At 43.4% G+C, this 27,467-nt stretch overlaps 1 protein-coding gene across 3 annotated transcripts; it reads right to left on the bottom strand.

The window, feature by feature from the left end:
- Positions 1-470: 470 nt before the first annotated feature.
- Positions 471-23,975, bottom strand: LOC148013044 (putative ABC transporter C family member 15). 3 transcript variants are annotated; one of them, XM_087667598.1, is made up of 11 exons: positions 23,827-23,975; positions 20,768-23,166; positions 20,402-20,490; positions 19,573-20,217; positions 19,166-19,330; positions 18,739-19,033; positions 18,342-18,556; positions 2,145-2,450; positions 1,969-2,032; positions 1,388-1,627; positions 471-1,160 (listed from the first exon to the last, which is right to left on the bottom strand). In XM_087667598.1, the coding sequence occupies exons 2-11, from the start codon at positions 23,118-23,120 to the stop codon at positions 1,051-1,053; spliced, it is 4,482 nt and encodes a 1,493-aa protein (XP_087523724.1). In that variant the 5' UTR covers positions 23,121-23,166; positions 23,827-23,975; the 3' UTR covers positions 471-1,050. The 3 variants fall into 3 exon arrangements, with proteins under 3 accessions (XP_087523724.1, XP_087523723.1, XP_087523725.1); XM_087667597.1 differs by lacking the exon at positions 23,827-23,975 and adding an exon at positions 23,464-23,820; XM_087667599.1 differs by lacking the exon at positions 23,827-23,975 and adding an exon at positions 23,464-23,820 and having other exon boundaries at positions 19,573-20,208.
- Positions 23,976-27,467: the final 3,492 nt, after the last annotated feature.

Raw genomic sequence — 27,467 nt, 5'->3', positions numbered from 1 at the left:
ACAAGGAGCTCAAGCAGCGAAGCTAACACCGGAGGTAAGCTATCTTGGGGACGCATCTCGAAGAGACAACATTGCTCGAGCCATGTTGAGAGAGAGAGAGAATGCAAATGTGAAAACAGTCTTTTGGTGATTCTGACTCCGCAGAGGAAATCGACGACGAAGACAATGGTGAGTAAACTTCAGTAGCGTTTGCAGTGCAGTTGGAAAGGTGGAAAGAGGGGTGGTGTGCTAAAAAAATTTCCCTCTTTCCACCTTTCCGCAAAGAGCTAGGTAAAGCCATGTCTCAATAGCATGGTGAAGGGATTCAATTTCCCTACTCTCTTTTTCATTACTAATTTGTGTTAGTGTTATAAGTCATTTTTTTAAAGTTTGTAATGCTTTTAGTTCTATTAGTCACTTTTTTATAGTTTTGTAACGCTTTTAGTTTTATGAATCACTTTTTTTCAATTTTACTAGTCATTTTTTTAAAATCTAGCATCAATGATTGTGTTTAATTAGGTATTCAAATAGTAATTATTATATCAATAAAGATCAACATCCATAGCATCCCTCCATTCACATGAGTCAAGAAGTGTCCGGTGCATAGGTGATGGCCGGTGTGTAAACGATTACAGACGGAAGATGGACGGACACTTAATGACCATGAAAAGTGTCCGCCGCCCAGTGTATAAGCAGGTGACAGACAAGTGACCGCCCAAGTCAACTTTTCCTGTGCCCACCAACTGGGCGCAAATTGGGCGGCAATGGCAGTGTGTAACCAGCCTGATTCCAGCCTACTTGTTTGAAGTCTTGAAACATATACATAAAAAGAGAGATGCCCATCCTTGCTGGCCATATGTACGCACTGCCTCTCATTGATGCTTTTTGAGAGGTTGAAGCAGTTACTCTCAAGGTCTTGCAGGGTGCCCCTCTCTCTCTCACTCTCTCTCTCTCTCTCTCTCTCTCAGAAGAAGAAGAAAATGATCATCTGAGTCAGCCTTTGCTGACCTCCAGTGACAAAAGGACCCTCTTGGTTGCCACTGAAAGCTCACCAGACAAGAAGACCATGCATCAGCAACTATGTTTTCCTGACCTTGTTGTATACTCGAAGACAAGCTTGGAAAATAAGGATGATCTATCTTGTAGAAGCCGTGCAGGCGTGTCGTACTCTGCAACTCTTCCTGCAGATTACACAGATACAACCCAAAGTTCTGTTAAATCATATGATAATGCCTAAAGCTCATGAGTAGAATATAACTTTTTTGAAGGCAGTGAATCTCAAAGAGAAACCCAGTTAACAACTGAAGTCCGGACATACTGTTTGAAAGACTAAGGCATCAACTAGTCATCACCATTGCTACTTAATAGCAAAAACTGGCTAGAAGGTAAGAGAGTTTTTGCAACATACCCTCACTCAATAGCAAAACCCAGTCATTGTCGATTACGGTCGGAATGCGATGGGCAATTGTGATCACTGTACAGTCTGGAAATTCTGACCTGATGGTGTCCTGGATCACAGCATCAGTTGCTGTATCCACAGAGGCAGTCGCTTCATCAAGCACCAGGATCTTTGTTCGCTTTAGCAAAGCTCTACCAAGACACACAAGCTGCCGTTGCCCCACGCTCCAGTTTTCTCCATTTTCACTCACTGTATAAAGGATTAGTTTTGACAAACATCAACACTTCATTGAGAACCATGTTTCTTTTAATAACCCTCTCAATTGGTATGTTACAGGGGGGGAAAACCATTGTTCAAGTACACAATCAATCTTCATAAGGATGTGGAGACCCAAAGAAGCTTTTATTTTAGGAAAGAACCGGATGATCAACTGTAGGGCACAGTTAGAAACGGAATGCAATAAATAACTGAAAATAAACAGTCTTAGCCAAAATGCTGTAGAAAAATCACATCTGCACCATTATCTTCAATCATCAAAGACTCTTGGTTACCCACGAGCAAGGAACACTGATCGGAAAAATGAACAGTACCTGAAGTTTCCAGTTTCCCCTCTTTGGCTCTGATGATTGGCCCAAGCTGGCTTTTGTCAAGGGCCTGTTGTGCAAAACATAGAACTTCACACCATCAACTTCGATGAGATTAGAAATAGAGATTTTTTACAAGAGGGTCTGTTACACTTTTTGATAAATAGATGTTCAGGCTGTACCTCCCAGATTTCTGCATCAGTATGTTCGGCCAATGGATCTAGGTTTTGGCGAATGGTCCCTTCAAACATTGTTGGATCCTGTGGTATGATGCTTAACTTGGTCCTCAAATCATGCAGTCCAATTTTGGATGTGTCAATGCCATCAATCAATATTTTCCCTGCCGTTGGTTCTACGGTCCTAAACAAGGCTTGAATGAGAGTGGACTTTCCACTACCAGTGCGGCCTACTACCCCTATCTTTTTCCCTCCCAAAAAGGTGCATGTAATTCCACGGAGAACCAGTGGCATATGTGCATTATACCGAACCTGCATTACATTAAATCATCAATTTTACTCCTCAAGAAATGCAGAAATGGAGTGAACTTTCCACTACCAGTGCCGCCTACCACCCCTATCTTTTTCCCTCTCAAAAAGGTGCATGTGATTCCACGAAGAACCAGTGGCATATAGCATCATACCATACCTGCATTACATTAAATCATCGATTTTGCTCCTCAAAAAATGCAGAAATGGATGCTTTTACCCTACAGCTCAAAAGACCTTGCCTTGTGCCCTGAGTTTAATTAAGCCTTACATAGACCTTGAGTAGCCTTCTGCTCAATCTAGCAGCAAACTCTTCTGTTATTTCTTCTGCCCTCTGTAGCTTCTTATAACCACGATTGACAACCCGTGGCTAGAAAGGAGAGAGAGTATGCAGAAATGCAGGTGTATGCAGCCAAAAAAACCACTCCATCTCAGAATGTGAGTGGTCCCTCCATGTACATAAGCATATATGCATCTAGCCCTTTGAATATGCCAACCTTTCATAATTACAATAATCCCTTACTGCTCAGTCTTGCTTATTTTGGTTTAAGTTTATGTAAGATTAACCCATTAAGTCCCGTACATGCACCACATAAACAGGCAGCTTCCTTGATAAACTTCAGGTGATAATACCAAGCTGACCATAATGCAAAACAGCAAGCATTCACGACTATGTGCATCGTAAGCAGAGACTTTTTAACCCCTGTTCCAAAGCTGAAAAGGAGTCTGTTTTACCTGTTTATCAGAGAAAAGCTACCACTCACATGAGTGGATTTCAAGCTATTATGCCCTAGAAAAGCAGGAGAATATTCTTAAGCACCATGGGTGCACAAGTGTGTCAGAATAGGGTGCCACAATATATACTGTACAAACACAGAAAGAATGGGAAACACCGCAAAGAGCAAAAGAACTCAGAAGAGATCTGCTCGGGAAATGGAATCCATATACCCCAAGGCACGATACAGTTCGAGCTCTCAGGATGTCAATCCACCTTAGCCACATTTTGAGAATGGAAAGAGGACATCGTGTTGAGTTTTTTCATGTGCACCAATCTACCTGAAATCTTGTCTTGAGGAGGCGAGAGGACTCGCCATTGACTTCTATAGACGACTTTTTCAATAGGAGACAATATTGTGTACTCCATTGCAAAGAGCATATGCATAATTGCATCCCATCTTTGGTGACAATGGGCCGCTCACTCCTTACACCATTCATTGAGTAGATATTCCATGCCTTTCAGTCACACAACATGCAAAATTGACCAAGAGAGAACGGGCTCTTTGGGCCTTTTTTCTTCACTTATTGGGAGAAGGTGAAGGCTCCCCTACTACAGGCCTTTTAAGGGATCTTCAGCTCAACAAGGATGCCAGATTGTCCATTTGCTAGTCTACTCTATCTCCTCCCTAACATAAAAGGAGGGGGGAGGGATTTGGTGGGGGGATTTGTTAGGAGCTCACCTAGTGGCACCTAATCACCTTATTGTCGATGCCTTATACGGCATCAGCAAAGATATTTGGTAGCAAACTTCACCCATCTTTCCAAACATAATTCATAACACTCAAACATGCTTTGTCCAAGGTCAAAGCACCTTGGACAACATCTTCACTTTCTTCAAGGCAACAGAGTGGACCTAGCATAGTGAGCAATGGGTTGCAATGTTCCTCAGCTTTGAGAACACCTATGGCACAGTCGATTGGGAATTCTTGGGAGAGCACCATGGCCCATCTAGGATTTTCTTAGTAGTTGGTTTTCTTACAGACCCCGACTCCAAAACTAATCTTGGGGAGTTCACTCGGGCTTCACGAAGGTGAGCAAGGATAGACGATCAAATACCTTAGGTTCCAAGTGGGACTTGACATCATAGCATCCCACTATTTTGTACCAACATTGGACTCCATCTAGCAAAAGTTGAACTATTGAAGCACAGCCTGCCCTTCTCTTGCTCACAAAGCTCTAGTGGTCAATGAGGTCCTATGGAGAACGACCTAGTATCTAGCCTTGTTGGTGCTTCTCGCCATCATACATGTGCTGCTCAACTACACATCTTAGTCCGGACTTCTTGAGGTCCAACTCAAACAGGCCTCAATACTCCTATGCTAAGGTTGCTTAGCAAACCATCATCCATACCACTCAAAGGAGGGCTTAGGGATCATCGATCAAGAGTTCCAAAGTTATGCCCTACTAGGCAAGCCTATGGTCTCAAGGCCACTACAAACAACTAGACTTGAGAACTCCTTCAAGAGGGTTTCCAAAACTAAGAGGGAATTGAATCTCTAAGGTGGATCTTCACCACATCCACCGACCACACTATGGAGTGCAACTCGCTACAAGTTTGGTAGAGTTTGTGGAAGATCCTAGTGCAAAGGGGCCCAATGTGGTAGGAGGATGTTGATAGACAACCAATCATCCACTAAAATTCATAGGTCCAAGATCATGACAAGATGCAACTCTGAGAGTGTATGCACGTCCAATGCAATGGCAAGGAGGCTGGCCCTACTCACTCCATCAGGTTGTGGAGAGAAATCTACAAGGGCTCAAATCCGAAGGTACTTCACTAGATGGCAGGTTCCTGATGGGGGATAGAGACTAGGAGGAAAGGGATTGATTGTAATGATTCCAAAGGACTAGCTAGACCTCCTCACTAAAAGCCTATGCAGCTAAGATATGGGTGGGTAGCATAATTTTCACCTATGGGCACCCCAATGCAAGTTGCAAGCTAAGTTAGAGGAGCCCCTCCATACACTTCCTTTTCCGTGCAAGAGGGTGGCCAAATACATCTGGACAACACACAATAAGGTTTTCCCTTCCCTAACATCTATTGGAGGAGGATCAAAGTCATAAGCCTCCAAGGAAAGTCGCAGCGATTGGACCCATACATAGCATGATTAGACATCAGGGAGCGGCAACTCTAGACCTAGGAGGACAAGCCCCTAGATGAGGTGGATTGGGATCTAGGAGAGTAGTTCTTACCTACTTCCACAATTGCCCAAAAGCTAGTGAGATTCTTTGCTTACACAATCCATAGACACGTCGTGATACAAAACAACATGGATCAGTCCCCATCATGTAGTAGACATTGGACAAAGCACAACATCATGGATGATTTCAATCAAACCTTCTCATTACGCTTCTAGGATAGTTGAACCTTGGCAGCCAAGGAGGATCTCCTATTTCCTATGGCTAGTGGCATATGGTGCTCCAACAGTCAACAAGTGGTTGGCCCAAATGCAGCAAGATGGAGTCTACAAGCATTAGCCACTACAGTGCTTGGAGACTCCGAAGGATTGCCTTTGGTCATGTGAGGTGGTGCAACTAGTGTAGAGAGGTCCATGCTGTATATTCCATTAGGCAATGCCTAGCCTAGGGTCTATCTTATGGAGGTCCTTTTGCTAGCAATCAATCAACTAGGGCCGCCACCTACTTATAAAGCAAGAATGTAATATATGATCATCATCGAGGCTAGCTCATGTGCCATGGTGAAACTGGAGGGTTTGCCCACCCGCCAAGTACTAAAGGCTACCACACACCACCATTAGAGGTATGGGAGCTCGTCAAGAGCCTCGTAGGGTGGCACATTTGGAAGGCATGCTACTAGATGACTTTTAGCTATGAGAATCTCTCAATGATGCCACCTTGGCACAACTAGTAATCCATCATCCGCTCTCTCTATGGCCACTAGAAGCAACTACGGGGAGACTCTTGACACTAACAAGAGCTTTGGCATTAGTTTCTTCACACTTAGGGTGGCCAAGGTCTATTTTTCACCATGCAAGATAGCCACCCTTAGTGATGATGTACTCAACCATGGCTTCTATCCCCCTATTCCTTGCAAACCACGTGGAGAAACTTGTATATATGAGTGGTTATTAATTTGTAGATAGCTCCAGTTTGATTGTTGAGCATTTGTGTACATCATTGTATTTTTCTTCTCAGTATTATAACTAAACACACCCTTTTTTGCAATAAAAAGAAGCAAAACAACAAATAAGGCCATATATCCTCCTTTTATAAACAAAAAGGTAGGATAACTCTCCAAAAAGAGCTGCCCATAAATTAGGCTTTGGGCACCAATGAGCTTGAGAAATGACCACTCTCAATTTACCCCATGGCTGGCACAACTAGATCCCAATTCTTTGTCTCACTAGGGCTAAGCACACCCTCTAAAGAGAATCGTTTACCTGTACCCTCATAAGAGATGCAAATTCCACATCTATTTTTGCAAACTTATCCATTTGAGCAATCTAATCATCCCTAAAGAAACCCATCACAAAATCAATCTTTATCAAAGAAGCGCCATGCTGCAACATCTCTAGCTCCATGCCATCTACATGCTACCAATGCCCCACCACCTATGGTTCTTGTGCAAAGAACACATTCTCAATTGAAGCTCTAGAGTGCTAAACTCAAGTTGTCGCAACTCTTAGTTCCAACTTTAATGATGCCACCACCTCATATATCAAACCCATGCATTTAGAACTCATGTACCTCTATCCAACATCTACCAAAATTCGCATGGAGTCACTATAATTGTCATAAACTGACACACCCGTTAAACTTGTGTCTATGGACACTTCTATAATGTCTTTTCTTACACTTGAGACACCTATTCACCTCCCCCAATCACTGTTAGAAGTCGTGTAGCAATGGAAGCATAGACAAGTGCTGAAATAAATTGTTGAGTACAAGATAGAAGAGAAAGGAAACAAAAGAACAAAAGAACAAAAGAAAACTGCAAAGAAACAGAACTTAGAGATGTGCTCAGCAAATGGAATCCATATACCAAACACGAGAGTGATGCATACAACAGTGAGTCACTGGCTATGTGGGCACTAGCATTGGCTCCTCTCTCCAACAAGAAGACCGCTTGAAGAATGATAATAATTGAATGAGAGGAGGAGAAGCCACTGAATAAATATGCCAAAATATGCCAAATATGGCAGCTGGTCAACCAACATTTAATGATGGTCGGCCAGCATTTAATGATGGTTGTCCAATAATAAATGCCTAAATAATCACTTAAATTACCACTATAAGATGCCTAAATTACCCGATAATATCAAGCTTAGCCCAAACTCACATGAGCTAACTAGACTGCTAACACCCTCTCTCAGATCATGGGTGATTTGATACAATACAATGATACAAGGATAATCATATACAACAAAGAATCACTAGAGTAGAACCATGGATATCCAAGTAGTGGGTGATCAAGCCACCACCAAGATGCCTCAAAGAGAACCTGAGGTCATAACAAATCTCTGTGTCTGTCAACAATGTCTCGCAGTAGCATACAAGACTATCCTATCAAAAATGCCTCTGAACATATGCGACCATGGATTCCTTGCCTTTGGCCACGGCCACCAAAGTGTCCCCTCATGTGAGCTCAAGACTAGGAGCCAATCCCACTCTCTATCAAAGAAACAACTCATCATGAACCTAGATGTCAATCCTAGCTCCAGGATTTGAACCTGCCAGACTTTGATCAATGCGTCACGAACATCCCTCTTGGAAACATGTGCACCTATGTACCTGTATGGATGAGGTGTGGCTGCCCATCTCACGACCCTTTCACTCCCTCTCTGGCACCAAAGAGTTATGAGGGATGACCACATTGTTAGAGAGATCACAGCCAGGCAGGTTTCAGCCTGGTGCAGTCCAGTCGGACTGCTGCAGGTCCAGTCGGACTGCTGCAGTCGGACCTGCAGCAGTCGGACTGCCACGTGGCAGTCCGACTGCCTGCAGCCATTTTATTCCAGGCTGCGCCCCATTTTTGAGCCCCGTTCTAGGTGATTTTTCGCCTATTTATTGCTGACGTTTTCAGCAGTCTGGCCACTATTCTCTGTCGCAGATTACAGACCGGTGCCGTGCAGATTTCTGTCTCTGTTCACAGATTTCAGACAGCAGACAGTGCAGACTGCAGCAGACTTCGAGGTGGACAGCAGGTCGCATCGTCGAGGTGGAGACACGCAGTCCAGCGTACTGCGCCCGTGTATATCTTTGTATTCAGCATTCTTTATACAGCAGATCTTCATTGTACACTGTCTCTTTCTCTCCCTTTTCTCTCTGCGTTCTCTCTCTCTCACTCCTACGCTTCCGCACCGCTGCACTCTGACATGGTATCAGAGCAGTGTTTGAGGGCTGACTGAGCGCAGAATCAACCTGAAAAGGAGTTTCCATCGCGACACAAATTTGCGTTTTTTGCGTTTAAGGGCAGACAGGAGGGCTGCGCCTTGGAACAAGGCTGAAACGAGTGTGGGCGCACAGGAAAGGAGTACAGGTGGTGGATTTGCTGCTGTTTACTGCTGTGTTACGCGGAGAAAGTTTGAGTTTTCAACCTAAAAGTGCAGGCTTTGCTTTTTCATCGCCTCCGGCGGGTAAAGAAGCTTCGGGACGCGGAAGAGCCTTAGCAGGCTGAGTTTACTCAGTCAGAGGGGGCTACTTTTGCGTTTGAGAAGGCATTGCAGGTGAAGATGTCTACAGAGATGGACTTGGAGTTCCAGGCGATTATGGACCGGAAGGTGCCTGTCCTACCGGCTCTTCCTACAGATCAGAAGCTCGACGGCGACAACTACCGCATTTGGCGCGTTATGATGTTGGCCATTCTTGAGTCCTATGATTTGGCGGAGTTGGTACAGGAAGATATTGACCGGCCTTCGGTAAGAGATGAGTCCAAACTCTCTTCCGATGCTCGTGCGGAGTTGGCCAGGGCCCAGTCTCATTGGGACAAACTGAATGCCAGGATTCGATCCTTTCTCTTTCTATCATGCACTACAGCCGTGATCGCTCACATCGAGCACTTGACGGTGGCTCGTGAGATATGGCTGGAGCTTGATCAAATGTACAATCGGATGACCCTGATGAAGAGGGTTTCTTTGGAGGTACAGATGCGGACCTTGTCCGTCAATAAGTCTTCTTCGCTAAGGGAACACATTAACAAGCTAAGGCAGCTACAGATGCAGGTTCAGAATGCGGGGAAGCCAATTTCCTCCGAAGACATGGCGATCACACTCTTGTCCCAGTTGCCGCCACGATTCGGTACATTTTACTCTGCCCTTATTGCTTCGGGGCGAGAGTCTACTCTTCGGTGGAAAGAGCTGGTTCCTATGGTCTTGGACCAAGAGGAACAGTTAAAGGGACAGAATGCTTCCAAGACGGAGGCGTTGACAGGTCAAGCCTCTCAGAAGAAGGGGAAGAACCAAAAGAAGAAGAAGGGGGATAACAAGTCCAAGAAGGACAAGGAGAAGGACAAGGACAAAGACTCCACATGCCATATTTGTGGAAAGACTGGCCATTGGAAGAAGGATTGCCCTAACAAAGACTCGAAGGACACCAAGAAGAAGGAAACCAAGGATTCTGGAGCGGTGGCTGCACCCTCATCAGCTGCATTTCTACATCTAGTTGTCATTGAGGACGCTTCACCGAATGCTTCTGATGCTGCGATGGCGGCTCCCCAATCTCGAGAGTGGATTATTGATAGTGGTGCCTCACGGCACATGACTCCTTCATCAGATGGTGTTGCCCAGCTGCGACCTTCGCATGGGCAGGTTCTCATTGGAGACAGCTCTTCAGTTTCTATTGCCGGTCGGGGTAAGATGCAGCTTTTTCCGGATGGACGAGGTGGCACCCATACCTCAGAGGTTTTGCATGTACCAGGATTAGGGTACCATCTCCTTTCAGTCCATAAGATTTGCTCCCTTGGTCTTTTGGTGGAGTTTAACAGTTCTACTGTGCGTGTCCTTGATCGTGAATCGAGGAAGGTTCTATCATCTGGATATGAGGAGAACGGCATTTACAAACTGAAGTCTTCCACTGCCCTCTCTACTCTTCTTCTTACCTCACAGTCACAGTCTGAGTTATGGCATGCTAGGTTTGGTCACCTGAACTATGACTATCTTCGGAAGGCGTCACGGGGACAGCTTGTTCGAGGGTTGCCGGATATAGTGGTGAGCCAACAGCCATGTGTCTCCTGCATAAGGGGGAAGCAGCATAGGGATGCCATTCCCCACACCGCTTCGCGGCGGTCTACTTCACCGATGGAGTTAGTATCTACGGATCTATGTGGCCCTATGAGGAATGAGTCCCTGCGTGGGAGCTCGTACTTCATGCTGATCGTGGATGACTATAGCAGGATGACATGGGCCTACTTTTTGGCACTAAAGTCAGAAGCTTTCTCACACTTCAAGGATTGGCTTCTCTTTGAGGAGAACCGATCAGGCCGGAAGTTGAAGACCTTGAGATCCGACAAGGGAGGTGAATTTGTGTCTAATGAATTTGCTCGGTTTTGTGCAGATAGAGGAATTCACCAGGAGTTTGCCAATACCAATACTCCTCAAGAAAATGGTATTCTAGAACGGAAGAACCGCAGTGTGATCGAGATGGCGCGCACCATGATGGAGCACCGACAGACCCCTCAGGTTCTGTGGGCCAAGGCTGTGGCTACTGCAGTCCACATCCTTAATCGATCCCCTACTTCGGCCGTGGAAGGGATGACTCCATTTGAGGCGTATTTTGGAACGAAGCCAGATGTTTCTTACTTTCGGGTCTTTGGGTGTGATGCCTATGTTCACATTCCCAAAGCTCACCGTGACAAATTTGAAGCAGCTTCCCGAAAACAGGTATTTGTTGGCTACAGCTCCCAATCCCAAGGCTACCGACTGTATGATCCCGTCAAGCGGGATGTATATACTAGCCGTGATGTGCGGTTTGTGGAGGTTCCGGCTTCTTCAACGGGTGAGGAGCATCCCGTTCTTGGAGATCCAGGGGAGAGTTTGGCTCCTTCTACAGTTCCATTGGAGCCTGTGCCTTTTGATTATGATTCTGTTTCTGACACAGAGTCTACTGTTCCACCGGATCCTTCTGAGGACTTACCACCGGTGGACATTCCAGAGTCTTCTACTGATGGAGAACGACGAGGGGAGGTTCGGCCTCCTCCTCGCTGGGCCCGTGACACACTCCATGATTCAGGGATCGAGGGGGTTCCTGAGGAGTGGGAACCGCAGGATGGTCCGCGGCGGTCACGGAGGCACCATGCGCATTCTTCGGAGCTTGTTTGCTCCAATTATTGTTTGATGTCCCGAGTTATGCAGGATCGAGAGCCCACCTCCGTGAAGGAGGCTTTACAGTCCGCTCCATGGAAGAAAGCTATGGAAGCTGAGTTGGAGGCTATTGAGAGGAATGGCACTTGGTCACTTGTGCCACGCCCCCCGAAGAAGAAGGTGATTGGAGTCAAGTGGGTCTTCAAGACCAAATATCTCAGTGATGGTACTTTGGATAAGCACAAGGCTCGCCTTGTCGCTAAGGGTTTTGCCCAGCGCCCAGGGATTGACTGTCATGACACCTTTGCCCCTACAGCTCATATGGCAACCATTAGAGCTGTTCTTGCTTTGGCTGGCCATAGAAGATGGCCTGTTTATCAACTGGATGTGAAGTCGGCCTTCCTGAATGGTGATTTGAAGGAGGAGATCTACGTCGAGCAGCCTCCTGGCTTTGGTTCCTCAGATGGGAAAGTCTACAGGTTGAAGAAGGCCCTGTATGGTCTCAAGCAGGCCCCGCGAGCTTGGAACGAGAAGATTGATTCGTTCCTCCAGTCTCAGTTGGGATATCGGCGGTCCAAGGCCGATCCGCAGCTGTATGTTCACACTTCCGGGGAAGGTTGTGTGCTGTTTGTATTATATGTTGATGATTTGATTGTCACAAGTGATGATGCACAGCAGGTCCAGGAGACAAAGTCAGCTTTACATCGGACGTTCGAGATGACGGATTTGGGGCTACTCCATTTCTTTTTAGGACATGAGATTTATCAGTCTCAGAGGGGGATTTTTCTCTCCCAACAGAGATATGTACAGGAGCTCTTGGTGTCTTTTGAGATGGAAGATTGTCGGGCCCTCTCTACTCCTATGGATCCGAACTGGAAGGCCACTTCCCACTCAGCTTCTCCTTTGGCGGATGCTTCCCGCTATCGACAGTTGATAGGGTCTTTGATTTGGCTTCTCAACACGAGGGTTGATCTATGTTTTGCTGTTGGGCTCTTGGCAGGGTTCATGAGTGAACCTAAGACGATGCATTGGCAGGCTGCTCAGCGGATACTTCGGTATCTGAGGGGAACGTCTGATTTGGGGATTCATTACCCCGCAGGGACAGATGGGTCAGATCTTGTACTTGCAGGTTGGAGCGACTCGGATTGGGCCGGTGACGTGGACCACAGGCGGTCTACAACAGGTTACTACTTTACTTTGGGTGCAGGTGTTATTTCATGGAGTAGCAAGAAGCAGCCCACAGTAGCCCTTTCGTCTACTGAGGCGGAGTATCGGGCCGCATCTTCCACCACATGCGAGGTTGTGTGGCTTCGGAGATTGTTGGAGGAGCTTGGGTGCCCCCAGACTCGTCCTACATTGCTGCGATGTGACAATGAGAGTTGCATTGCCTTGGCAAGGAACCCTGTTTTTCATGCCCGGACGAAGCACATTGAGATCCAGTACCACTTTATCCGAGAAAAGCTTCTGGATGAGACCATCACTGTGGAGTATTGCAAGACGGAGGACAATCTTGCGGATTTGTTTACGAAGGCGCTTCCTCAGGCTCTACTTCGGCAACATTCCAGATCCCTCAGGCTTCTGCCCTGCCCAGGCTCTGAGAGGGGGTGTTAGAGAGATCACAGCCAGGCAGGTTTCAGCCTGGTGCAGTCCAGTCGGACTGCTGCAGGTCCAGTCGGACTGCTGCAGTCGGACCTGCAGCAGTCGGACTGCCACGTGGCAGTCCGACTGCCTGCAGCCATTTTATTCCAGGCTGCGCCCCATTTTTGAGCCCCGTTCTAGGTGATTTTTCGCCTATTTATTGCTGACGTTTTCAGCAGTCTGGCCACTATTCTCTGTCGCAGATTACAGACCGGTGCCGTGCAGATTTCTGTCTCTGTTCACAGATTTCAGACAGCAGACTGCAGCAGACTTCGAGGTGGACAGCAGGTCGCATCGTCGAGGTGGAGACACGCAGTCCAGCGTACTGCGCCCGTGTATATCTTTGTATTCAGCATTCTTTATACAGCAGATCTTCATTGTACACTGTCTCTTTCTCTCCCTTTTCTCTCTGCGTTCTCTCTCTCTCACTCCTACGCTTCCGCACCGCTGCACTCTGACACACATCACCTGGACTAGAAAGCAACTGAGGAAGGGACAATCAAGCCCTATCAATGGGAGAGAATTCAGTTGGCTTTGCAAAAAAATGTGTCGGGCAATGAATTGCTAACTCTGTGCGCATCGCCTATGCATTTGTATGTGCTACCTCCACAAGCACTACAAGCTCTTCATGTGAAGCACCCATGGTAGAGAATTCTTGTAGCATCGTTGTGAAAAAGAACAAATCTTTGGAATATTCCAACTCCAATCACTTCCTTATCTTGTCCTCAAAAGTTGACATTGATACAAACTGTAAGACACTAGGTAAATGCACAACTTAAGAAAGATGAGAGAACCCAAAAGGTGGAAGAGTTAGTCAAAGTAGTAATATGGATGTGCACAAGGTATAGGTTGCGGCTAGTGTAGTCGCATTGTGCTCCAACCCTTGCAACATCTAGCACACTCCTATACTATGATCTGTGAGCAAATCCTTGCCCAATCCAAGACAATCTTTCAAATAGTCACAATCAACCTTGACTTGGTCCTGCATAACCACAAACACTCCTACTCACACTATTGAACCTCTCACTCATGTTTGCACCATTCAACACCGATAATCGTACTAAAGTCTCCCCATGGGGATGACTACCATGATCCAAGATCTCCACATGAATCGATCATAATCATGATGACAACTTTACCATGATATCAACCTAGCCAATCACCTTTAAAGGCCTTATAAAGCATCTATCCTAACTGACAATTAAAATTATTGTAATATTTAAAAGAGTTTATGACTTCATGTTTCTTATTATTATTTTGACAACACATTAGTGAAACATGATAGCTTGAGTGCTATACCTGACCTAATCGTGTAATATCTCCACAGGTAACCTGCTGCCTATCATAGCTATTGAGATTTATGTAATCACACTCCTAAGACAATCTCTTTGTATGGAGCAATAGAGCAAGGGACATGCAATAGCCTAGGGGAAGCTACCTTTATCCCATAGGCACAATGAGAAAAGTGGTACCATCCTGCAACTATAAAATAATGTACTTGATAATCATTTGAATGAGGAATGCTATTGTATTTTGTACTTTCAATTCTTGTCTATCTACTGAAGATTGTGTTTATGAGTCCAAGCTAATTAATCTTAGCATCTAATTCACTTAAGTAAGAGTCTCAATCATCATGCTTGTTATCTTCAACTTCAAACCTAGTAAGAGTCTCAGTCTCATCATGGTTCTTGTCTTCAACTTCAAACCTCCATAGCTAAACCTTGCTCAAGATTCGTGTTTTTGAATATGGTATTAGAGCCATGGTGAGCATGGTTTAGCTCAGCTCATTGTTTCTCTAACTCCCCACAACCTCTGGTCACCAACTCATGACTTTATCTCTTCACTCCATCTTCATTATTTTCTCTTGACTGTCATAGCCAGCCAACACCCCGCCTTGCTGGAGCTCCTAAATCTCTCCATCCAAGCAATATTTTCACAAGTTCTCTTGTGTGGAAACTTTTGTCTACTCCTAGAGCAGCTCTCTGTCGCATCATGGCCCGACATTAGTGAACCCTAGCTCCAGCATTGCAAAAATTTGTTGTCATTGTCAAAACCTACATTGTTGCTAGTCGTATGCTTAATGTGGCCCACATAGTCCGTGGTTTACCTTGTGAAGATAGGGCTTTTGGAGCTTACTACATGAGCCTTCCCCCCATCAAATATCACACGGAATGATCATGTCTACATGCTGCTACAAACAAAAAACCAAACACATGTCTCAGAAACCCTAAATCCACCATAGCCATTTAAACTCAAACTCATCTTTCCCTTCATTTTCTCACTTCCCTTGGCTCAAATAACCCACTGCAACTCTGATTCACTATATCACTAAAGTTCCAACAAGTTTGCCACATCAAATCAGCGAAGATTTTATCAAAAAGCGAGGTACCAGTGAGACAGTAGGGTTTGCAGAGAGGAACACATAGTGAACTTGGCAAACACTGAGAAGAGAAAAGAAGAGAGAAGAAACTTTGATGAATGGAATGATGAATATCTAAATCATGGAGTGAATGTGATACTAGGGAATAAGGGTGCCATAGCACAAGGATGGTGATGAAGACAACCACAACCCACGAACTGCAATGTCCTCCTGAAGAGGTGTGATGGTAGTAAAGAGGCTAGAGAGGACGTGGCAGACTGAATTAATCAGCCGTATCAAATGAGTGACAAAGATAGCTTATAAATAGACAAGAGACTGTCTAGGGTAGCGCCCGGAGGGAGGGCGTCAACTGTCTAGGGTGGTGCCCCACTATGGGCGCCCAACAGCCCCTTTTTGGGGCCGTCTACTATGAAACCCTAAACGCAAAACTACGGATAAAGGGTTTCTCAACAAATTCAACCATCAAAGTTCAACATTAAGCTCAACAAGCATAGTATCTTTTGAGACTCATTAGTGCTTCTTGGCACTTGTGTCTCTTGACACATCCAATAAACTCATTTGCTAGTCTGATCTGAGATTTTTTGTACTGCTACTCCTACCATTCAATATGGAGAAAGATTCACCATCATGCCGCTTCAAAGGAACGAGCTTCTACACTCCGCAGACAAGGATCAAGTTGATCCGAATGAAGAAGGGTCTTTGGTCAATAACCAATGGCCAAGAAAAGAAACCCAAAGATGCTGCTCTTGTAGTAGTATGGCAAAGGAATGATAACAAAGCCCAAGTAATCATCAAGTTTGAGCTTGATGATAGTTATATCCACCATGTAGACACGTGATACATCTCAGGTCACTTGGGAACAGTTGAACACACTGTTTGGTGCCCAATCTAAATCTTCAAAATATGGATTGTTGATTGAGTTTTTCAGGTTAGATATGAAGGCTAATACATCCCTTGCAACTCACCTTAATTATATGGAAAGTCTGCTAACTCAACTTGCAGGGATTAACTTAAAAATGGAAAAATACATATACATTGGAGTCTTGCTCAAGAGTCTTCCTCTAGAATTTGATAATGTCACCATCATACTAATTAAGATGCTAAATCCAAAGCTAATAGACATCAAAGCATCACTCCTTAAGGAAGAGAATAAGCTCAAAGGCAAAGAGGAAGCAAGCATTTCAAAAGAATAACAAGTACTCTATGTGAACAACATGTACAAAGGGAAGAAATATATTCTTTGTGACTTTTATAAAAGAACTAGGCACATTGAAAATTTTTGTTATGCTAGGAAAAGATCACAAAAGGCCTACCTAGCAACTACCAAAGAAGAAAAAGACTACGAAGAAGAAAAAAAAGAATACACTCAAGAGGAGAAGGACAAGCCTCATCAATCTTTCTATTCCCACTATTCAGATTGGCATATTTTAAGCTTTGTATATACTTGCATTAATGCTCCAATCATACGCTTTGTAATCCTCATGTAACCTATGCACTACAGCCTCTGCACACTTACTAAGGCCTTGTAATAGCCTTTAGCTTTATATCGCTGGTCTTTCCATGTCTACACTTAACAAGGTTGTTATAGCCTCTAGCTTTATATCATTGGTCTTTCCATATCTACACTTAGCAAGGTTCTACTCATGAGAGCCTCTATATACTCCGTGCTTTTTATCGTTGTGATTGAGAAGGGGTGTTGGGATTTATGCAATCACACTCCTAAGACAGCCTCTTTGTATGGAGCAGTAGGGCAAGGGACATGCAACCACCTAGGAGAAGGTGCCTTTATCCCATAGGCACAATGAGAAAAGTGGTACCATCCTACAACTATAAAAAAATATACTTGACAATCATTTGAATGAGGAATGCTATTATACTTTGTACTTTCAGCTCGTCTGTCTACTCAAGATTGTGTTTATGAGTCCACGGTAATTAATCTTGGAACCTAATTCACTTGACTAAGAGTCTCAATCATCATGCTTCTTGTCTTTGACTTCAAACTTCCATAGCAAGATCCATGTTTCTAAACAATGGCATCACCTAAAATAGCCCATGTAAGAGGCCCACAATGTACCAATTGCAAATCTGATTTAGAATCTTGTCCTTGCCATTAAATCACAAAAATACTGGCCAGAATTTAGAACAGGCCGGACCTGCTGCCATCAAACCAACAGTGATCATAAATTGCTACCCTGTCATAAATAGGCCAACCTGCCTTGAATCATGTGCCACCTGCAGTCAATGTCAGTAATGTGATGCCAGCTAGGGAGCTCCACATGGCATGGTGGGTGGCAGAGACACAGGTCTGAACAGCCAACAGCTTGAAGGATTGCAAGATTGCATGCCTCTATCTAATGTGCCTAGATTGAACACTGCTGATGCGCAAATTCAAGAGCAAGCATCCTCATCTGACTCAAATGGAGGCTCACAACCAGGAGATGGACACAGAACAACATGAAATGACATAAGCACTGACAGTCCTTTATACAAAGGCACCTAGGTTGTAATGCTGCAAGGTAGTTACACTTAAGCACATGAAGAACCAACACACGGTACCCATGATGGTGTGCTGTCACAAAGAGGTCAGCTCCCAGGCTACAGGAAAAAGAATATAAAACAGAAATAATGCACCCATCCTACACCCAAGAAATTGACAGGCAAGAAGAGCTCAGGAGGCAGGGAGGGTGGACAAGGGGTTCAAGGAACTGCTTTACATTTTTGGATTGAAATGATATTTCTGCTACACTCTAGAAAGAAACACTTACAATGAAATGCCCGATTCATGTTTAAGAAAAACTTGAGATAATTACCTTTACCGGGATCCACATCTAAGTAGCGTACCTGTAGGTTTTGGAGAGTAATGTTTCCCTCATAAGGCCAACTTAGTGGAGGCCGAAACTTTTCTATGATTAATGGGGCTTCACTAGGAATATGTATGTACTGTTGAATGCGTTCTACAGATATTATTTTGTTCTCCAGATTACAGAGATTCCATACAACTAGATACTGGCAATAGCTTAAGGTGAGCCCATATGTTGCCGCAAGTCCAGCAATACCTGTACAGCATGCCAGCATAAATGTACATAAAGCATTGTGCATATAGGTTATCTTTACCAATTTCGACCTTTACATCTCAGTTATTAACCAAGTGATCCAATAAACATTGATATGTTTCTTATGTGAGATTTGACTAATCACTCTACCAATCCAACACATGAAAAGGTTCAGTAAAACATACTTGGATCAATAATGCCTTCAGGCAGGCTTACAACTAATAGCAATGCCAATCCAAAAACAATGTTTCCCAAGACATTTAATCTTAAGCAAAGCCATTCCATAGCTGCAAAATTGTGGAAGAGAGGTCTAGCATAACAGTCAATTAACTGCAAGTTCATGTCCATAAAGCGGGATTCTTGGTCAAATCCTCTGATTGTAGCAGCTCCAAAAATCGACTCCTCAAAATGGTGAATGATTGGTGACTTGCGGATTCCAACTAATCTTGCAAGCTCCCTAGCAGATTCAATATAATATCTCTGCACATATATAACTAAAACGCTGTCAACTCTCGGGACATGAAAGCTCTGATCAGCAAGCCTCGGTTGACAAATACATGAGGCAAATATAAAAACAGCTTGAGTCCAGAGAAATCCAATGAGACAACGAACCTGGAGCCATATAGAAAGTGCCATCACTGGGACGAACAAAAAGAAGACTGGCCATGCAACTTGAGACATCACAGCAATGATTCCTATAAGCTGGATGATAGAGATTCCAAGACCTGCCAACCGACTGTACACTTCTAAATCAAGGGCACTCTGATCTGTTGATGCCTGTGTATTCAGAAGACCAGACATGTAAGAAGTCTCCTGTTGGTATACAAGTTCAACTAGCATGAGATCAAATCTAGAGGCTAAACTTTGGCCTACACAGTAAAAGCTACTAAATGAGAAGCACAATTTGTAACTATTTTGATACACGAGCAAGTGTTGAATCTTCAACAAACCCACTCATAGAAGTTATTTTTCCTCTTCACATACCATTCATTAAAAGATGAAGTGCAAGCCAAATTTACCCGGTTTAAGATACGGCCGGCTGGGGTTGAATCAAAGAATGACATGGGTGCATGGAATACAGAATGTAACATGTCTGTGAAGAATTTTTGTGATGTTTTAATAACAGCCATTGCAAGAAGGAAGGTTCTGGCAAAGATACAAAGTGCACTTGAAGCCCCAAGCCCAATAAAGACCAGAAAAACAACTCTGCTACTGAACCTGGGGTTTTTCTCAAAAGATACGGGGGTTGCCCAGGCCATCCAATAATTACTGGATATCTGTAAGGACTGAAAGAAGGCTTGAACCAGGAGAATTATTGGGAAAAGATAACCTTTGTATACCGCAGTTAAAAAAGACCAGTATACTGCAGCACTAACTCTTCCTGTCTCTCTCTCTTCTTCCTGTATGATTTGTCTTCCAGACTTGTGATCATTGGTTTTGCCATCCATTTCCTGTGCTAAAGTACTGTTGTCCCTTGGCTCTAAATCATGTTTGTCTGTTGTTTCACTGCTCTTGTCAAGCACATCACCAGTCCGTGTTAAATCGATGGATCCAAGAGATTTAGTGTAAGCATCAATCAATCTGCTGAAACTTCTACCAGCCAGTAGGATATCATCAAATTTGCCCGCTTGAGCAATCTTCCCATCTTCAAGAACCTGAAAACACTATAGAATCCAGTCAGTAAGGATTGGACATTGTGCACGGGCATGGACATTTTATGAGCAGATATAATGGGTCATTAGGGACCCATCTGCAAACATGCAATGCAGTAGATCATTATCATGACATTGGACAAAACACCCCCAAAAAACAAACGTCTAATAAACATGCAGTGCAGAAGATAATTACCAATATAAGGTCAACTGCAGGTAAAAACTCCACTTGATGGGTCACAAAAAGCACAGTCTTGGAGCCAAGTGCGTTCAATACGCATTCCTACAGAGGAAACCATAAACAATATGAATGCAGATTAGAATTGTATAAACACTGAGCATATATCATCACTATTTTCCATATCATTTAGACCGATATGGCAAGCATATTCATGAAATCAAGAACATAACAGTATTTATGGGTTCACCTGCACATGAAGATATCAGTGCATTTATGGATTCACTTGCACTGCAGACATAGCTCTATGATTAGTATGGGCACACTTTTACTTTCTTTTTCTAAACATGTATACAATAGAACATTTGAAGAATGCACTTTCCTTAAACAGATGTGAGCCGGTGTGAGCATCAACAGCACTAAAAGGGTCATCAAGCAGATATATGTCAGCATCTTGATATAAAGCACGAGCTAATTGTAAACGTTGTTTTTGTCCACCGCTTAAGTTGACACCCCTTTCACCAATCTCTGTCTGGTCTCCATGTGCAAAAATCTCAAGATCCTTCTCAAGTGTACACGCCCTTAGCACTTTGTCATATTCCTCTGTATCCATGGGCTTTCCAAACAGAATATTATCTTGAATCGTTGCAGTCTGTATCCAAGCCGATTGAGCAACATAAGCTCTACTTCCGCTTACTTTGACATAACCTGAGAGCTTTGGAATCTCACCAAGAATGCATGATATTAAACTTGACTTTCCAGAACCAACCTCCCCACATATTGCCACTTTCATACCCTTATGAATGACTAACTGTGATATGGTAATGGTTGCTTTCTCAGGAGAACCGTCCCAGCTGAAACAGGCATCATTTATTTCCACAGCAACATCTCCGTCCTTTGTTGGAACTTGATCAACAGCATGGGCATCCAATTCTTTCTCTTTAAGGAAGCTTTGGATTCTATCCAGTGACACTTTTGTCTGTGCTAGCATCGTTACCAGATCAGGAATTCCGTATATTGGGTTCTGTAAAACTCTGAAGGTGGCAAGTGCCGATAAGACTCTTCCTGCAGTAAGAGGTATGCCAACCAGAACACATGTACCAAAAGTGAAAACAGCAACGACAACTGGTGTAGACCAGAATAATGCTGCTACAGCTGCTTGAGTGTAAAGAAATTTAGATAGCCATCCACATTCTGCTTTTCTCAGGTCTTCTATTTTCTTAAGATATCTAAGTTCCCAGGCTTGCAATTTGAGTATCCTCATGCTCCTCAAAACTTCCGTTGTAGCCCGCATGCGCTTGTCCTTCCATTCCATGATATAGTTTTGAGATTTTTTTAAAGTAGCCGAAAGTGGCAGGTTGAGGAGCATGGTCAATGCTGTGGCTGCAAGGGCTGCAAGGGCTGCAATGCCCACATTCTTGTAAAGAATGCCTAAGGCCAAACAGAGCTGAAAAGGTAGCAACCACAATTGGTTCAGATACCATGAAAAATCACTTACACGCTGAACATCAACACTGACATAGTTAATTATCTCGCCACTTGTATGGTTCTGGCGTGATAGGTTCGACAGCATCAATCCTTTGCGGTAAATCAAGGCACTGAGTCCCTCAGTTACATACAATCCCAATGTCTGTGCACCAAAATAATAGTGCCTCTGTGCCAGAGTCTCTACAAACTTTGCCACAAAAAATACACTAGCCAAAATGTAACCTTCATTAGCAAAGCGTCTTCTTCCCCCTATATACTCTACGAAGTCATCAATGAGATAGGGACCCACATATGCAGCACATACGTTTGTCCCTGCAAAGCAAGCATTTAAGGCTGCTCTTTTCCAAAATGACATGATAAGACATCTCCACAAGCTCTTGGATTCAATCTTGTCCCAAGCGGCTTTGATAATTTGGAACACAGAAGATGCTTGATCCAGCTGTGCAAGCTGAGGTATGTCATCGATTTCAAGTGGCTTCTGATATCCAACTTTTACCAGAGGATCCAACCAAGAGAAGGTCAGTAGACTCCAGAAGCCTGCTGTGCCATAGTGTGTCACCCTCTTCTCTGCCACTCCTGGCTTGTCAGAGCAAACATTCAAAAGTGGTTGATGCAAATCATGGAGTGCAACTAGAGAAAGACCTGTCCTACCATAAACTGCAACAATACATAGGAACGTGGATAGAGGCAGGGCTATTATGTCGAACCAAGTGTCGAGTTGCGTTCGCCCGTGTCTTCCTTCTAAAATGTATTTTGAAAACAAACTCGAAACAGCTAGAAAGAAAGAAACGATCCACCATGCACGTAACAGATGAGGAAAGGTAGTTCTCTTTGTTGCTTTTGTGCTTACAGTTGCAGCAGACATGAGAAGCCATGCCACTGCCTGAACGAATCCAGATGAAGCCAGCAAAAGGACCTGGTTGCATCCATTGCCTGAACCATGATGCAAACTCCATGGTGTGGTAAGGAAATGTCCCAGGCAAAGGAGTACGCAGGCAGCAAGAGTAGCTGAGTACAGAGGTCCGGCAGTAATAGGCTGATCAATTGGTGAGCCAAGTGTGGAGCATTTTGGGACCCTGAATTTCTTCCACACTGCAACTACCAGTAAGGAAAACAGAAAAAGCAGGTGAACTGCTGGTGCCAAGACATACTGGAAACAGGGACCAGCTACAGGTAAGTGTTGACACAGGCCTCGGATTGCAAAAACATCATGCCAGAACAAATGTTCTCGGTACCCACTATGATCCATGAGCTTTGCAAGGTAGCCACAAGGAGTTCCTCCAAGTTCTCAGGCACTGCATATTAGAACCAAGGTCAGCACTCTCTGTGCATGGGGCTGAATTGTACCATGCACCGATGGAAAGTGACGCATTAGCTTCCAAAGGAGCCATGCTAGCACACAACATTAGATTCCAAAGGAGCTATGCTAGCACACATGATAGTAAAATCATATACATCCCAAAGGAACTTTTTTTTTCCCTTATATATTTGTTTAAAGTATACACACATATAAGTATTACAAGCGCGTGCACACACACACATCCTTTTTCCCCTTATACATGTATCTGTATAAGCATATAAAACACACACACCTGCGAGCACACATGTGAATGTACATAGCTATTCTACATGGATGTCAGGTGAAGCTGATTGGCAGGCTGCATAGTTGATCGGAAGCTCAGCCACAAATGGAAAGCTTTCATGATTAGTTGAGCTGCAAAGCATCACTCTTTTTTTGGCGATCACAGCAAACTAGCGATTGGCAAAGGGATGAGCTTCATCATGGCTGGCTGTGTAATCAAATGTTTCAAAGAGCTCAAAAATTGTAATGATGTGGTTATGATTGTATTCTGGCCATGTAACAGGAACATGCCTGGTAATGAAAATCTGACAGGTGAAGCTCTGAGTGAGAGAGAGAGAGAGAGAGAGCGAGAGAGCAGTCGATATGGGCTTACGTGAAATGAAGTTATGAGATGAATTCTGTTTGTTTGTGTGGGGGAAGAGACCCAACTTTGCTTTGATCATCATACGAATGTCATCACTCGACGGTACTTCATGACACTTCCATCAGGAGTGTTACGTGCAATTGCCTGTTCCTCTTCCCCCCCCCCCCCCCCCCCTCTCTCTCTCTCTCTCTCTCTCTCTCTGCTATTCATCATAACGCAGCTTATGCATAACATGTCGATTTTTTTGCTGTTTATTTATTTATTTATTTTGAATATTGCGAAAAACTAAACCCCTTTTTTTTTTGCTTTTTCTGTTCCGAGTGGAATCCCCCCCATGTGGCCCCCAATCATCATCGCCCAACAATGTTGGATGGGACCCCTAGGTGCCCCACCACCAAGTTGTGGGCCCCGCCCCCCGCGCACACGACATTTTCGATAACCTATTCAAACACCTTCAACTTGGACAATCTCTGGTGGGTGTGAGTTTTCTCCCTAGCCACCCTAACCTCAAGACTCGAGAGTCCTTGTGCAACCAAAACAGGAGCCAAAAATCAACTGTCCTAGAGCCATATGAGAGCATATTGAAAACAACTTGCTATCCTAGAGCCAAAGATTGGCTATCATATAGCCATACAACAACACATTGAAGTCATGTAAGCATGATCTATGATTCTTCTTCATGATTTCAATGGTTAAAAGGTACAAGAATCCAAGAAAAATGTTCAAAACAGAGAGTCAAATAACTCGTAAAAAGTTTTATCTGCCTCATAATCAATAAGGTGGTGACTAAGTATTGTCTAGACTTGCAAAATAGTGAAAAGACCAAGCATGACGAATAAAAAGGACTTGAATGTAAGTGCTTTACAACCATTACAATTTGAAGAAAATGAGACCTTGCATAACCAAAGTGAAAGAATAGAGCATTATCTTTTGGTTGGGGCCGGGGGGAGCGGGGGGGGGGGGGGGGGGGGCGGGGGGAACCTAATGACATGCAAGCATACCAACATTTCTATGACAAACACAATAGTGAATGTTACCATAAGGTTTGTTTTAGCAAATGTATGTTGTGTAAGCATGCAAGCCCTATTTGCATTTTTTTTTGAAACTTTACCTTGGGGCTTGTAGTAAATTGTGTGTGTGTGTGTGTGTGTGTGTGTGTGTGTGTGTGTGTGTGTGTGTGTGTGTGTGTGTGTGTGTGTGTGTGTGTGTGTGTGTGTGTGTGTGTGTGTGTGTGTGTGTGTGTGTGTGTGTGTGCACGCGCGCGCGTGCGTGCGTGTGCATGTGCGTGTGCGTGTGCGTGTGTGTGTTTGTGAGAGAGAGAGAGAGAGAATGAGAATGAAGAAGACTTTTTAGATGGTATAAATGATCCCACGGTGCATAAGGCATATTCCACGATTATGAGAGATTCTGCTTGAATTCTAATAAGAGAACAAGTGTAGCCTTTCAAGCAAAATCATTTTTCACTTTATCTTGTTTGTATGCATGCAAACCATATTCTACTCCAAGAAAAGATAGGCCATGCCTTTACTCTCTAAAGAGACAAGTAATGGAAAGGGAAGAGGAAAAGCCCTACTCACTTGAGAATCTATTGTTGGAGTTTTGTGCTCTAAAAAAAGGTGAAAAGCATAGTGTTGACTCAACAGGGGAGCCTTTAAGTCACATCAAAGCATGCTTGCTTTCACTGGGAAGAAGCCAAACGATATGTGAATGGAAATTTTTGTGAATCATTTGTATTAAAAATACATCAAATATTTTACAAAGCATTGTGACTCAAAAGGAACAAAAGCTCTTCTGGGCTAATTGACATATTGTGCATGCAATGGAAAATGTGCATCATAAAAGGACATGGATGCATGTAAGAAGCATAACTACCCTAGCTAAGAGGTGCAAAAGCTCTATGTCAATGTGGACAAAGAGGTTTATTAGCTTCTTATATCCTTAAGCACTCTTCTCACCTCCCATTTGATGGGGAAAAGGAACTCTACTTACCCCTCCCCTCTCACATGCAATCACAATGTTGAGGAGAAACATCCACCTCACAAATTGATTTTTATCTTCCATGGTCCTCAACTCTCCACTGTCTTGTCACTTTTCACTTTACTTTTATGGTTCCTAGATTCGTGTCAAGTTGAACCATGTGTGCCAAGCCATACTGATATTCACTAATGTACAACATCTATTAATCAATGATATCATAGAAATGAAGTTTTTCCCTTAAATTTTAAAAGAGAGCTCCCATTAACTTTTCCTTAGGTGTTTTCTTCTCTATAGAGATCTATTTATTGTGATAAGCCTTTTGAGCATCTTATGTATAAAGATCTAAAGTTATTTACTAACCTATTAAGATCATGTCCATGTGAACAACTTGGGCATATGTACTTTGCATTACAACAAAGTGTTATGTGATATATTACAAGTATCAACTCATCACCATTCTAATTGGTATTGACTTTAACACATTATCCCTACCCCCATGCAAAACACTTAGGTGGGACTTATCCCCCCGCAACTAGCTCACTTTTCAAACTCAACATGGTAAGATGATTATGCAAAAACACCTCAAATTTACACTAGTTTGTGTCTTTTTGATTCTTAACATCTTGTTCTTGTTAACTTGAACAAAAGAAGTGTTTAGCAATTTTGAAATTTGAAAGTGATGCAATAAAGGATTCCAAAATGAATTTGGAAAAAAATTGTGTAATAAAACAAAGAATTCCAAATGAATTTCTAAAAGAAAATCTTGTGTAAACAAACTTTTCAAAGCTCTTGAACTTGGAGGTGGAATTGTGAACTTGTTCACCAAATCTAGCTATATTATCATATTTGGCACTACATACTAGATATGTTGAATATGTAAGTCATAAAAGCATTATATACCCTTTATTAGTAGAGTTGACATGTTTGTGTACAAGTGCATAACTTACTATGGGTATTATATTTGAATGTATATACATGTAGAAGTATGCAATTGATCAAGTGTGCATGCACACATACACCCTACACACACACAGTCTCTCTCTCTCTCTCTCTCTCTCTCTCTCTCTCTCTCTCTCTCTCTCTCTCTCTCTCTCTCTCTCTCTCTCTCTCTCTCTCTCTCTCTCTCTCTCTCTCTCTCTCTCTCTCTCTCTCTCTCTCTCTCTCTCTCTCTCTCTCTCTCTCTCTCTCTCTCTCTCTCTCTACACAACACATGCACATGCACACGTTTCTAGATGGGCTCATCTTGGATGAAACCACAACATGTGATATAAGTAGTCCAGGTCTATGCCATGTTATATTGTTCTTAGTTCTTTAATCACTACGAGGAAAATATTCTTATATCAGTGTTACTTAGTAAATAAGTAGGTGTTGACCACATCAATGCTTCTACTTCCACATATGACCATGGTGCTGCAACAAACAAGCACAGGTTCTTAGCATAACTGGATGAATGTCAAGAACCTACATAGGACAAAGGGAAACCCCATATTGGATTTTTCATGGAGGAGATTCAATGTCCAACTCTTATCAAAGCTTAGGCATCCTATATGCATTTCATGGCATAGAATGTGTGATTTTGTAGGAGCTTTGGATCTCATAATGATACAAAATAATCAACTTAAATTAAAAGGTTAGATCTCAAATAAGAACCTTCTAGGATCTTGATTTTATGT

This window comes from Lygodium microphyllum, chromosome 26 (genome assembly GCF_053477565.2).
Source record: "Lygodium microphyllum isolate KBCC chromosome 26, Lygodium_microphyllum_v1.1.10, whole genome shotgun sequence".
NCBI lineage: Eukaryota > Viridiplantae > Streptophyta > Polypodiopsida > Schizaeales > Lygodiaceae > Lygodium > Lygodium microphyllum.
The sequence above is the reverse complement of the archived record's forward strand: the minus strand, read 5'-3'. Positions and strand labels throughout refer to the sequence as shown.